General features: G+C 41.4%; 1 protein-coding gene across 1 annotated transcript in view; it reads left to right on the top strand.

Moving 5' to 3' along the window:
• LOC138047913 (methionine--tRNA ligase, cytoplasmic-like) overlaps window positions 1–15,000 on the top strand; it is a 50,119-nt gene that overhangs the window by 28,075 nt on the left and 7,044 nt on the right. The window contains exons 20-26 of the mRNA XM_068894570.1: window positions 60–123; window positions 4,788–4,905; window positions 6,286–6,419; window positions 7,906–7,985; window positions 10,316–10,447; window positions 11,083–11,187; window positions 14,448–14,559. Of these exons, the coding sequence (XP_068750671.1) occupies window positions 60–123; window positions 4,788–4,905; window positions 6,286–6,419; window positions 7,906–7,985; window positions 10,316–10,447; window positions 11,083–11,187; window positions 14,448–14,559 (745 nt within the window). The remainder of the gene's footprint in view (window positions 1–59; window positions 124–4,787; window positions 4,906–6,285; window positions 6,420–7,905; window positions 7,986–10,315; window positions 10,448–11,082; window positions 11,188–14,447; window positions 14,560–15,000) is intronic.

Below are 15,000 nucleotides of genomic sequence, written 5' to 3'. Positions count from 1 at the left end.
TTGACAAACTGCAGCTAATATGAAACTGATCTTTTCTATTTTTTTTTCTGGTGGTTTAGATACCTTTCAATTACTGCAAACTACACGAAAGAGTGGGAGAAATGGTGGAAGAACCCTCAGCAGGTAATTGTCTTGAAAAATAAACCAAGAGCCATCACACGCGCACCGGTGGCTCATTGCACCGGACTGCCATGCTGGAGGCCGCGAGATCGACTCCGGCCGGACCACTCAGGGTCTTTAAATAACCGAGGAGAAAGTGCTGCCTTTGTAATTACATCCGCAAATGGTTAGACTCTCTAGTCTTCTCGGATAAGGACGCTACATGTAAACCGTAGGCCCCGTCTCAGAACCCTTCAATTCTCATAACCCTGTGGGACGTAAAAGAACCCACACACTTGTCGCAAAGAGAAGGGCATGTAGTTCCCGGTGTTGTGGTCTGTCCTCTGTAGTGTATCATGGTTGGGATGGTCAATCCTCGGAGACATTAGTTACTGTACACCCAGCTACTTTAAAAACTCCGAGGGTAAATAAAAATATGATGATGATGATGATCAGTCGGTGGAGGTGACCCCCATTTTGTCCCGAATTCGATTCGAGGTTTGCTTTTCGGTTCTCTGGTTTCTCTTCTCAGCAAAACCCAACGTTTGATTTGATTACATTCTCACCAGGAGCCCATGACCAGGAGCATACAATTTCATTGCATTTGTGGAAGGTCGTTTTTAAAGACCAAGTAATTTTTAGATTGATTTTCCCTCGAAACCAGACCTTTCCAGCTAATCAAAAGTCTTGCATGATAAATTATTACCCATGAGATTGAGAGTGGTCACTTGTGCAAGCCAAATCTTATTTAGGATCTTGTCTAGAAATAGCTTGATCTGTGAAAATGTTGTTACATAGACCTAGTATTTGGAGTTGGAGGCTCCCTCCTGGTTATTGGCTCCTGATTCTCACAAACTAGCAGAGGACTTTGGCTTGGCTTTATTGACCTACGTTTTCAGTGTTGACTTTTCGCCAGGGAAATTTTTTTCTACGCTTTAAAACAACAAAGCTACCACCGTCAGTAACGAGGCTGATAATGACAATGACAGTGCTAGTGCCAGAAGTAGTATTAGTATTGGTGGTGGTGGTGGTGGTAGTAGTAGTAGTAGTAGTAGTAGTAGTAGTAGTAGTAGTAGTAGTAGTAGTAGTAGTAGTAGTAGTAGTAGTAGGTAGTAGCAGAAGCAGCAGCAGCAGTAGCAGCAGCAGCAGCAAGTAGTAGCAGTAGCAGCAGCAGCAGCAGCAGCAAGTAGTAGTAGTAGTAGTAGTAGTAGTAGTAGTAGTAGTAGCAGCAGCAGCAGCAGCAGCAGCAGCAGCAGCAGCAGTAACAGCAGTAGTAGTAGCAGCAGCAGCAAGTAGCAGTAGTAGTAGTAGTAGTAGTAGTAGTAGTAGTAGTAGTAGTAGTAGTAGTAGTAGTAGTAGTAGTAGTAGTAGTAGTAGTAGTAGTAGCAGGAGCAAGTAGTAGTAGCTTACAATTTGAGCAGCAAGTAGTAGTAGTAGCAGGGCTTGAAATTACGACTCACTGGTCGCCAATGCGACCAAAAACTGAGTGCTGGCGACTAGATTTTCAGAACTGGTCGCCAGCTGGCGAATCACGTTTTCTCTGGTAACCCAGGATAAACAGTAAACAACTTTTGTATTTGAATCGTTATATGATGAAATCGTTCAGAACTGGTAGCTAGAACACGACTCACCTTTCTTTCCCTACTAAAATAATCTACAAAAACTACAAGAAAATCGGTTTCTCACATTTTTAATTAATAAGACAAAATGATCTTCGATACTTCGGTTACCGCGTTTTCTAGGCGCCATATTGTTTCAGCGGCATCATGGGATCGTGGACGTACTTAAACACCGTATGCTTCTTGTCGGTTAGTTAGACTGTCGGTTAGTTACGTGAATTTTTGCGCCCGGAAGATGAAGATTCAGCGAGAAGGTTAATTGAAAATTTAAATCCATCGTCAGTTGTGAATGCTGAAAACGTAGATTTAGCCAAATTACTGAAGGACCTCCTCAGAACTAGCTTGATATTGATAATATATTGATAATGAACCTGGATATCGCATAATGAGTTTGAAACTTGTATGGAACCTTCAAAAATCAACCTGTCCCCTTAACGTGAAGTGGGTTGGAGAACTTGTCCCCTCTGTTAGAAAGCGAACACCTGCAAAATTGACTGCACAAGGTAATTTATTGAATAAATGGAGATAAATATCGGTAGACAAGTACGTTAAGAAACCAATTTCCTCTGATTCTAGAGGCTACCGAAACCCTACACGTGCAGCTCCTTTTTTTTTTCATCCCGGTCGGAGACTGGTACGAGCATTGTGGTTGCAATAATTGTAGTATTGCGTTTACTCGCGATAAAGGTAAGTTGCTTGCCACGCAAGCTGTAGGAGAATTAAGAACTACAGTTTGAAAAGGTGAAACGTAAGGATAAAGGACCCATGTTTGCCTTGCTATGGAAAACACGGACTGTGCTTCGCTCCATTTCAAATAACCTTAAAGTACACGTCCACCACCAAACTATTAAAAGACAAAGCCGAAAACAGCAGTGGCTTTAGAGGTCTTTCTCGTGCCCAGTATTTAATGATTTTGACTTGCCTTGCAATTGTAAAGTAACATTTAAAATCCTGTTCTCACGTAAGTCATATATCAAATAACTTGGCGACCAAAATTTATGATCTGGCAACCAAATTTTTTCCATTAGTCGCCAGCTGGCACCTGAACAAAATAGTTAATTTCAAGCCCTGAGTAGTAGTGGTAAGAGCAGCAGCAGCAGCAAGTAGTCGTATTAGCAGTAGCAAGTAGTCGTACTAGCAGTAGCAAGTAGTAGTAGTAGTAGCAGCAGCAGCAGTAACAGCAGTAGTAGTAGCAGCAGCAAGTAGTAGTAGTAGTTGCGTTCGAGGTACGAGAACGCAACCCCTAATTTGTGTTGTAAGGGAAGTTTTTTCGAGATTGCATTTTCGTCGTCGACACACTTTTGCCTCGCTTTGAGGCGCTTGGTTACGTTTTGCCTCACTTTGACGAACTATCGCACGTAGTGATTTGTGCGTCGTCGGCGTTCATTATTCTAGCTTTTGGTGAGGTGTGATAATCGTCCATCGTTCATCGTTGAAAAGAGCTGAAAGATTGCTGAAGGTCTGTCAACTGAAGTCGGTAAAATTTTACTTTGGATTAAGCATGGTTCGTCACTGTCCTTGGAAAATGTGTGCGACTCCTCGCGCTTGCATCAAATCGGTTTGTTTTGCTCGGCGGCCGTTGTGCCACAAAGTGAATCTACCGAGTTGTGTAGCTCGGCGGCCGTTCTGCCACAAAGTAAATCAACCGAGTTGTGTAGCTTGGCGGTCGTTGTGCCACAAAGTAAATCTACCGAGTTGTGTAGCTCGGTGGCCGTTGTGCCTCAAAGTAAATCAACCGAGTTGTGAAGCTTGGCGGCCGTTGTGCCACAAACTAAATCTACCGAGATATGACGCTCGTCGGCGCCATTTCATCATGACTTGTGATATTTACGGCATTGAAATCAACAAACTGAATTTATTTTGTCCAAGCGTTCAGCACAGAAAAGTAATCTTAGGTCTTTAATACCACAAGCTGAAAAGACTTGCAAGTAATAGTTTCATTTTAGAGTAATTTTCAGTAGTTGTCTACTTGTAGAATTCCAAATAAATAGTTAATGATTACGTCTACCAAGTCAGTTGTCACGTTCATAGATGCAGAACAGTGGAATTAGATCGTTATATCGAGGTATCGTTATAACGAGACTCCCGATATAACGATATTGCCTTAAAATAACCGAAAATATCTTTATATCGGGGTAAAATTAACATGTGCTTTTTTGCTACTGTACATATTGTTTAATTAAACTTGTAATGAGTATCAAATGACTCACAATTTGCAAAGCATTAGACGTTATCAAGGTTACACAACAAAGTCTGTGGTATGAATCGTAAAAGGGAAACAAAACAAAACAAAACTTAAACATTTGAAGTTGTACCTGTGTACTGATGCTGTAATATCGTTATATCGGGGAAGATTTTACGCTCGGTACGCTAAGAACTCAGCGTTATATCGGGAATATCGTTATATTGAAGATCGTTATATCGGGGTTCTGTCCCATACATTTTACTGTAACTTTTGCCGGGACATACCATGTTTATCTTTTTACCGGGAATATCGTTATATCGAGGATCGTTGTATCGGGGTTCCACCGTAATAACATTTCCCTATCGCACAAACCATCCACCCTCCCCCCTCAGTTGCTACCTGTACCAAACCTGTACCGTCCTACAAACATCGAACGCACTCGCCTAAGCTTCGATTACCCCTAGTAGTAGTAGTAGTAGTAGTAGTAGTAGTAGTAGTAGTAGTAGTAGTAGTAGTAGTAGTAGTAGTAGTAGTAGTAGTAGTAGTAGTAGCCGCAGCAGCAGCAAGTAGTAGCAGTAGTAGCAGCAGCATTGACAGCAGTAGTAGTAGCAGCAGTAGCAGCAGCAAGTAGTAGTAGCAGTGCTCTACTAATTAGGGAGATTGTAAATCAAAAGAAGCAGATTACCAGAATGAAAACCTCTTGGAGCATAGTAGAGAACTCGCAAACTCAAACGACCTATGACACTGATTCCGAGAATCAAACTCGGGACGCATGAGGGGAGCCAAATGCTTTCACCACTGGAATGATCCCCAATTTAACAGGTTTAATTTTTGATACACTTTATTTGCAGCTTCGTAACAGTTTGATCCGTATTTTTTTCTAGGTCACCCTTCACCAGTTCATGGCAAAGGATAACGTTCCATTTCACACCGTCGTGTTTCCTTGTACTCTGATTGGCGCAGATGATAACTATAGTCTACTTAACTCTATCAGTGCAACAGGTAGCTGCAAACCGGTGCAACCTGTATTCTAAAGTCTGTGATTGGCCAGGATAGGGTATTGTTGCTTTTCACTCACGTGATCGACAGCCATGTTTTTTTTTTTAACGAAAACAAATGAACATGTTTGCATAATTTCTATGGAAAAAGGTTTGCCACGGACTCTTGTTGAAAAAGATTAAGAGTCAGGGGCAAACCTTTTTCCTTAGAACTTATGACATCTCCTGACTACACTTTCTCCATTTTTAGAACTTGTTTGCATCATAATAATACAGTTCAATTCCCGGAGGATTGGGTCGGAATGCCAAAATGTGACGTCATGTGAAAACCGAGAATACACCCTAGTCATAAATGCAGGCAATAAACTATTTGTTTGCCTTTGAGCTTATTAGACCAACCAGCCCAATTTTAAAGCAAACGTTTGCCCATGCAAGCAAGGTCTAATTGACACAATCCTTTTCTAATCCTTCTCTAATTGCCTTTGAGCTTATTAGACCAACCAGTCCAGTTTTAAAGCAAACGTTTGCCCATGCAAGCAAGGTCTCATTGACACAAAGATAAAAGAATAATTTACAGGGTGTCGTTGATTCAGAATTTGCTCAGAGCAATCAGAGTAGAAGAACCAGTGATGATTATTGAGGATAACATAGAAATTTTTCTTCAAGAAAATGCTAAGTCAAGTCTACAGCTATTCATTCCAAAATCTTGTTACTGTAGAGTCGAATGTAAGATTTGAAGATTTTTATCTTGCCCGCTCACTTCACAACCTTTAAGAACACGGTTTCAAGAGGCGAACATGCACTCTTTACGGGTGTATGGTTTCTTTATATCAGCAATTGCATTCACGGTTAATTTTGTCCTATTTTTTTCGACTGGTTTCCTTTTCTGTCTGTTCTATGCCCACCTTACCTGAAGAAAATCTTTATTAACACAACAAATGCAATCTTCGACCATTTTAAATTGTCAATCCCTTTATTTCCCAGGACCCCTATGAATACCAGCCTCGTAGCTGAATGGGCTACCCTGGCTAAATAAAGTTATTTTCTTTCTTTCTTTCTTTCTTTCTTTCTTTCGGAATTCAGAATTAAATTATTCTTTTTAAGATAGATAGGTAATTATGTTTTAGGTACAAGTACATGATGTAATTAATATTCAATGACGCAATTTAGGTAACGACTCTCGGAGAACCACTTTTATCGTAAAGATCGTGATGATAATCTTGACGATTTCGTGCTTAAATAAAGATTGATTGATCGATCGACTGCTTGCTTGCCAAATATAGGGCCGGCAGTGAGCCTGCTCCATCTCTTTTTTTTTGAATTTCTGTGAAGTTAGTGACCTTAGCTTCAAATTTGTTGTGTTTTTTTTTTCTTGGTTTTGCAGAATATCTTAACTATGAGGATGACAAATTTTCTAAAAGTCGTGGGGTGGGTGTTTTTGGCAACGACGCTGCCGACACTGGTATCCCTGCAGACATTTGGAGATTCTACCTGTTGTACATGAGACCTGAAAACCAGGTAACTCTTGGCCTAAATTGTCTTAAATTTCTTCTTGTCCTGCTTTTGGGTCGCTCTTAAAATGCTGCATTTGTAATAAAATGATTACTGCTTTTTTTTATGTGGATAGTGCAATAAATATGTTTATTACACATAACATGAGAATTTTATTCCATAAAGCTCATTGTACAAATCTATACGCTTTATTTTCACATGTGGAAAAGGCTTATACAGCCAATCAGAATGGCGTACAGCTATTTCACTTGTGGAAGTATAACCAATCAACGATAGCGTAAAGGCGTTTCCATGCCAATCACTCGGGCATCTCGTGCATCTCGTGCAAATCGTACTTTATTATTGAATTAAATTAAATTTGCATTTGGTTCTATTGTTAGTGAGTTTTTGTTTCTAATTTGCGTTCAGAAAACTATTTTAATGAAAATTCTCGTCTTATGTGTAATAAACAGTTCACGACATAGAAAGTGCTTTGTACGGGGTTTTATTCACGAGTTGTTTGTGTCAAAAACCCTCACTCGCTCGTTCCTCGCTCGTTCGGGTTTTTGACACAAACTCCTGAATAAAACCCCGTACGCCGCACTTTCTATGACGTAAACTATATTTACTTGTTATAGACGAATTTTTGAGAAGTGATCCTCACTCACACTTAGCTGGGCAAATTTAAAGGGGCTATATCACGCAAAATGATTTAATTTCACGACACCCAAAATGCCCAAAAAGTAGAATGAAACATTGCAAGAACCACTTAAAACCGTTGAACAACATAAACGAAATACAACAAGAGTAAAGAGAAGCATGGATGGACAGAATTTGGCAAGATTGAAATGGATTGCATTTGGGTAATCTTGACAAAAATTGGTCCGACGTTTTTTAAGTTTATGGCAAATTGCGTGGATAAAGGTCGTGTTTGCTCAGAATCATCTTGTTTGCGATGTAGTTTGATCAGTAAAGGAATTCCACATTACCATTCTCGAGTATTAATCTCGTGATTAACTAAAGATTGACCCTAAACTAACGTAAGCAATTATTGTGTCTTTATAGACACCTGAAAAATTCAGTTGTGCTTCAACGGGATTCGAACTCCTGACCTCTGCGATGCCGATCGAATGCCGTTCAGGCTACCTAACAATGGGTCATTTCCGAGTTGCTGTTTGTCTCGGTTTCGAAGTGAGTCTTGGTGCTCAACTATTGAAAGGGAAATAAGTTTGATTTGAATAAGAATAGGCTACTCATTTCCATTTGAATGGTTGTACACCAGGACTCGCTTTGAAACTGAGGCATGCAGCAACTCGGAAATGGGCTCTTGCTTAAACTTTGTCCCGGTAAGTGCGAGAACCACTTCCCTCATTTTCGTAGATCGTCCAAGCTGTGAAATTCAGAAGTTTGAAAATAAAGTATCCCTTTGGTGGAGTGCTTGGTTATTATTTTAGGTAATATTGCATTTAGAAATGCGTGAAACTCTAATACAGCATTTGTCTCAACACACTAGGATAGCGCATTCAGCTGGTCTGATTTTGTTCTGAAGAATAACTCTGAATTGCTGAACAACTTTGGAAACTTTATCAATAGGTGAGCGACAGATTAGTTCATTTTATCCTTAACCACTGAAGTCATCGGATCATGGCTCTTTGTAAGAACCGCGGAGACAGGCCGGCGTAGCTCAGTCGGTTTGTGCGCGGCCTTATGATCGCCAGTTCGATCCCCGTCTCATGCCATCGACGTCTGTTTCGACTTTCCTCTGATCCGTGTCGCTGCAGCTTTTAAAACTCGTAAAATGGAGCATTGACGGAGGAAGGCGGGTTAAAGGTGCACACCGGAGGCCACAACTTTATTGCATTTCGACGAAGGGGAAACGCGCACTACTCTTGCGGTTGATGGCGGGCTCGTGCTTGATTCCCTCTTGCGTTGAGCGCTTTTTCGTAGGACTGGCTATGTAAAAAATGCCTCGACCTCATGCGACCGTTGTGGCATTGTGACTAACGCATGCCATGTGATTTTCGACGTTGCTCATCAAGTAAAAGTTGCTGCTGTGTTCGTAGTGAGATTTGACTGTGCAAGTATTTCAATTGTGTGGAAGTTGCTCCTGTGTTCGCAAGGAGATGTGATTGTGTAAGTTTTTCGATCCTGTGGAATTTGCGGTTTTGTTCGCAGTGAGATTTGACTGTGCAAGTTTTTCGCTTTTGCGCTTTCACAACTCTTACTCGACAAGGTATTCACTGTCAGCATCATGTAGTCGGCGAGTTTTTGCCTTCAACCCAAACGAAACTTTTTGTTTACACTAGAATCGAACAGAAGACACGCGATTGCCGGTGTTTCGGCTTGACCCGCACGTTTGTGCTTGAAAAACTTGCATTTGGAACTTTTGGCAACTAGACGGGACCGGCCAGGGCAATATTATTGCTTTAATTAAACATCATTTAATCCACGAGTTTTTGTCTTCAACGCACGCTGTGCTAAGTTTACCTTCTTGGAACGTTGGATTGGACTTGACACCTATTGAATTGTAAACTACGCTTATCGGACATGACCTTATATATTAGGATCGACTTTGTTTTTAAACCATTTTGTGAACCCTAGGATTAACTACAAAAACCAATTGTAAAGACCTTTTAGAAAAATAAGTAAGTATGAACAAAAAATTGTTTCTTTCCCTACCCTTCTGCTTTCCTTCCAAAGCGGTTGTCGAACGCAGTTTAGAGCGGTTTTCAATTGAGTGTCGAAAGTAATTAGCAAATTACTTCACTCAGTGATTGGTTCAAAGTTTTCGCGCCATTTTTTCAACCAATTAGAAGTGAAACCAAAACCAATCCAGACTCACGCGTGCACATTTTCCCGCGCTTTGTGTCGGCTACGTGTAATTACTTTGAGTTTTGATTGGTTTACTGCATTGTCTCCATCCTTTTTGATTGGCCAAAGTAATTACTTTGGTTTTGGTTTTACGACACTCGATTGAAACTGGCTCTGATAATCTGAGATTACCACTAGGCAGTAACTCTGGTTCAATGGCGCGTGTTACCCTCGTAAAATAAGTAAGTCTACCATTACCTTTGCCTTAACCCTGACGTACTATAAAACATAGGAAAAACGGAGAGAAAAGGTTGAAGGTAAAAATAAAAATAAAAAACAGAGGGAAAGCGAAGACACACTGTCAGTTTCTTGCACTTTTAGTAAAGGAGATGTTAAATGTTAACCCCGACAACCGAATGAACAGATGCAATTTTCAAGACGACTCGGTGAACCTCGGATCTCAGTCTGCTATTTAAGCAATAGAGGACGGTTTCCGTGTTTCCATAGCCTCATCTAAACACGAGCAGGATCCACGACTGCGTCTCGGGTTTGCATAACTATCTCGAATTCTCCCAACTTCCCCGAGTCCTCTCTTGCTTTTATTGCTTTTATAAATATTTGTCAAAGATAATTCGACAAATTAAGGAAACAAATGAAGGAAAATTCTTGATTGACACAGATTTTCTTGATACACGCTCGTATTTCCTACCAGCCCATCAAAACGTGCGTCTGATGGCATATAACCAATCAAAATTCGTGTAATGTCACAGCCGTGCTTCCATACTCTCATCTAAACACAGCTAGTGACCAATTACAGAGCGCGTACTATCCTAATTATTTTATAAAGCTGAGTGGTAGAAATATTTGGTGACGTAGTGGTCGATAGTAGTTCCCCATCACATATGAAAGGAGGACGTTCGCTAATACGTTTCATACCCATGTTCTTGCTTTTGTTGGTCTTTTTTTATCGCTGAAAGAGTGACATAAGCTAACGCACTGTAACGATAAGCTCATTTCTTACGCTTATTCTTGTGCTGATATTAATGCGGGGGGATGGACTTGCGTCTGTGCTCGTTTACGTTCTTATAACTGCAAAGTCAATTGTCTTTCAGAGCGCTCATGTTCTTGCACAACAACTTTGATGGTGTTGTACCAACCATGGACTTGAGCGATGAGGACAAGAATTTCATTGCACTCATCAACAAAGAACTGAAGTCCTACATCGATAATAATGAACGCATGAGGTGAGTGTGTTTAATACTCCTAAATGGGCCTCACAGATCACCGTACAACTATTGTGTGCATCCTGAAAGACTTCTCTGGGCCGAAGCTTTTGCTGGTGAGCATTTGACAGCGTTGCCATACCGCTACAGAAGTACTTTTTCGCGTAATCATGTGACTTGCATCACTTGCAACGATCCTTTGTTTTGAACCGTGTTTAGCAGCAGCAAAAGCACACATGCAAAGTGTCATCTCGGGATCAATATTAGTCAACTATCCCCTTTCTATGAAGACTTATGCTTTCTCTGAAGTCTTCGTTTGGGTTCCTTTTAGCTTCTACATTTCAACAGTCGTTGGCCCTTTTTGCTGCCTTAGCATCCAGCAATTGTCGAATGCCTTCATCTACATTTGCAAACTCCCCTCCGACATGAGGCTGTTTTAGCCTACGTAGCCTCGTGCACCATAAGGCTTTTGGAGACATCTCTTTTCAGGTGGCCACATTTTGCTCGAGAGAATTGGCGTCACCACGTAGTGAACTTTTTGCTCTACTCTTTGCAAATAGTGTGTCCGCTCATCAATGCCCCAGGGAGTTTTATAAACAACAAGGCTTGGGAGGAGACTTGAAAGTGTAACAAAGCCCTGTGTTGTTTCACCACAGGATGCGCGAGGGACTGAAAGATGTTCTAACCATGTCCAAGCTTGGTAACCAATACGTTCAGTCTAGCCGACCCTGGGTACTAGTCAAGGGAAGCGATTCAGACAGGTATGACTGCAACCGCGTAGTTATATTTAAGCTGGGTATAGATTCCTTCATGATGAGTACTTCAAATGCTTCAGCGTATATGTCAGGAAAGAAAGAGTTCATTAAGAAGTACTGCTCCATCGGATTTGCCCTGGAAAAACTAAAGGGAAGTAAAAGCACTGCTGTGTCCAAATTAATACTTTACTACCTGGGGACTGCATGTGTGCTCTGGTAACATTGTGTGTCTGTAAACGCCTCTTCCTGCTAGCTCCGTCGATTGGGCTGAATTCTGTTTCTTCTTTTTGCATAAACATCGATGCTGAATAATTTAGGGTGCGTTCGATTGACCCTATTCCGGAATAAGAATACTTGGAGTGATGATTTAAATCGGTATGTTTGGCGCTTTGAAGCAAGAAGGATAATAAAGATTTGTTTAAAATATCATTTTAGCAGGTGTTTGACAATTTTAATGTGAAGCTCCGTAAACACGAAAAATTTCAAACTTCTTTTCCATGTATTTCTATTCCGGAATACGGTCAATCGAACGCTCCCTTAATAGGGAGCTTACGCACGCGCGTTTTTGAGACGCGGACGGCAACCGGCAACCGGCAACCGGAAGAGAACATTTTGCGTGCCAGGGCGGTGGTGTCTCCCAGATTTTTATACTAATCATCTCTAATAGAGAAAAGATACTTAGCAAGGTAAATGTGGTTGTGTGAAGACAAGTTAAACGAAAAAACAGCTCACTTCCGGTTGCCGTCCCTGTCTCAAAAACGCGTGTGCTTAAGCTCCCTAATGTGTGCCTATTGCAGCGACGGCTGGCCCGAATTTCGCGACCTGCGTTTTTCTCATCCATTATGGTAATTTGACAGCCATCAGCCCGGTTTCTCTAACCACGTATACCTTGTGTGATTTGAACTCTTGCGATCCATATTTCTAGCCATTTTTATCTCGTCAAAACATGTGGTAGTTCACAGCATTAAAGTTTTTATGGCACTCTATATTATTCTCTGCACTCCTCCTAAACCAGTTGGGTTCTTTTTCGAAGTTGCTCTTAAGGCCGAGACACACTAGGCGATAAGTCGCTGCGACACGTCGCGGGGACAAGTCGCCGCAACAAATCGCCTTGTGTGACACGGTTAATTTCATGGTAATCATTGTCGCTGCTGCAGAATTTTGTTGCTGCGATCAGTCGCACGAATTCAAACCAGTTTGAATTCGTACGACTTATCGCAGCGACAAAATTAGCGAAAGCAGCGTTGTCGCATCGTGTGTACACTTCCGGCAAAAAGTCGCTGCGACAAAATATAAATGAACCAATGAGAGAGCGTCATATGGTCAGCCATATTGAATTAGAAAACTAGTTCATATTCCCCCTCATACGAGATCACTGGGTGTGCACCGAACAGGCGTCGTGTCGCAGCGACTTGTTTTGAAAGTAGTACACGTGGAGGAATTTGTCGCAGAGACATGTCGCTGCGACTTGTCGCCTAGTGTGTCCCGGCCTTTAGAGGATACCAAAAAACCCTTGCAAAACCCTGCTATAATTTGATCCCAAGACCGAACATGGGATGGGAAAGGCACATGACCAGCACGTGACTAACCGCAACCAGGGTACTTTCTCAAGGGAGGAAGAGAGAGGACCCTGGGAACGAGGTTGTGGGAAAGGGTCCAATACCGGCTGATCTCACAAACTAATTTGCATTTGAATAGCATTGGAAAACAGCGAAGCAAAGTACTTTCTGACGTCAGTCTAGTGTGAAACTCTCATAGGCCACTTTCAAAAATACCATAATACTCTTTGCTTGCCCTCCAAATTTTGCACAAGCATTGTTGCTATTTACTCTTGGGCAGACAAAGAGTATTATGGTATTTTTGAAGTGACCTATTCCCTTCTTCGCTCGGTCGTGGATCAAGCAATGTAGAAAGTTGAATTTTCAGGGAATGAAGTTTTATGAACACAATATATTTGATAGAATTGTTGAAGCGGAGAAATTTGTTAAGGTTATATAGGCTCTTGGAATAGGTAATCACATGATTTCGAGTGCCATTCGGAACAAATAAGTACGATTAAATCGTTTCAAAGACGAACGAAATTGCACAAGCTGTAGATTGAGTGCAATTTGAAGAAAAATAACGAGTGCTTATTTATTCCAAATTGCGCGAGAAAAATCATGTGATTACTTATTTATAATATACATGGACAAAAAAATTCGAGATGAGATTATCGAAATTAATCAGAAGAAAAGCACGCGTATCACGCAATCAAGCAAAACTTGCGCCATCCGGGGCTCACGGTTGACTGGCCAATTTAAGACTTTCTTTGATCATTGTCCAATCAGAATGCTTCGTTTTTTACGTTTTTTCCCCACTGAATAGACCAAATCGGTTAACTCAATGTTGTACCCAATTCGAGCCCTTTAGAACGTTTTTGTTCCAGGTATTTCCATATCATTTAAATGTGAATGCTACATTATAATGCAAACACAATACACAATGAACCTTAACCCCGGAAGATTTGAATTGGTGCCAACATTGAGTCAGTCGATTTGGTCTATTACCTGTAACCGCAGGCTGCTGTTTTTCATACACAGTAACAGCATTAAAAACATTTTTTACACTTACTTGTCTCTCTCTAAACTCAAACAAGTTTCTAGTTTTGACAAGACGCATATTTCAGCCTGATGTTTACCTTTTGTCGTAGACGCGATGCTAAGTATCCCAGGCCTCTATTCGTAGACTCACTGCAGCCCAGTAGTAAGAACGCTTGCCGCAAGGCTTGAGATCCGGAGTTCACGGGTTCAAGACCCGTTTTGATCACTCGTTGAATTTGTTCCTGGTAGTCCCTGCCTGGCTCAACTTCTCGGCTGCATTAGTAACTACCCAACTATTAGTTTGCCTCCGGCCAGTTGGGATTCTGAACAGTTGTTGTTGTTGTTGTTCGGTTCTGTTGTCTCATTGGCTGTGTTTCACAGGCCCTGAAAAGCCGCTATGTATGGGGAGTGGTCAGTTAAGTATACGTATTGTATTGTAAGGACCGTGAGTCTCGATTGTGTATGGCAACCAAAATGTGGTTTCATGCCAAGACTGCATAAGCCCGGACTAAATTATTTTTCAAGTGTGAACCCATGATATACGTTGTGAACTGTGCATTGCCCAGACTACGTGCTGGCTCAGTGGTGAAAATTTGTCGAAACTGTCTAACAACAACAACAACAACTATCGAAAATTTTCAGGGAGTGTTAACATGTGTTGTAAACTGTGCATTGTTATTTGCCCAGACTACGTGCTGGCTCGGTGATAGGTGTGGCTGCAAACCTGTCCTGGTTGCTATCGGTTCTCATCCATCCCTACATGCCTGGAATCAGTGAAGAGATTCAGAGGCAGTTGCAGGTGTGTTCTCTTCGGATGTCATATGCTAAGAATGGCTATCAAAATAGTGCGCCTAAGCAAAGGTGGTTTACAGGGGCTCCCAACGGGATTTTTCTTAAACTAAAAGCGACAGAGTGACTTTTCGGAGTTCCTTGTAATGGATTTTTGCAAAAGTAATCGATCTGAATTTATCTCCGAATTCCATACTTGGCCTCGGGGTCTACCTTTCCCGAGTAGATGTATTTATAGAACGCCTCCCTTGGGAGATTCAGCACACACACCGTTGTAAAGGCCAATCAAAACAGAGCTATCTCAAGGGAAATATTTCGGGGGAAAAAACCTGTTTCTAAAAAAATAAATTTACTCGAAAAGGGTTGACTCAAGGAATTAGTGGAGATAGAGGCTTCCCTTGATGAGTTCCTGTGTTTGACCAACTTCGAGAAGTTTAGGGAATGCCTTGGG

The sequence above is a fragment of the Montipora capricornis genome, chromosome 1, assembly GCF_036669925.1.
Source record: "Montipora capricornis isolate CH-2021 chromosome 1, ASM3666992v2, whole genome shotgun sequence".
Taxonomy (NCBI): domain Eukaryota; kingdom Metazoa; phylum Cnidaria; class Anthozoa; order Scleractinia; family Acroporidae; genus Montipora; species Montipora capricornis.
This window is presented reverse-complemented; position numbering and strand designations above follow the sequence as displayed.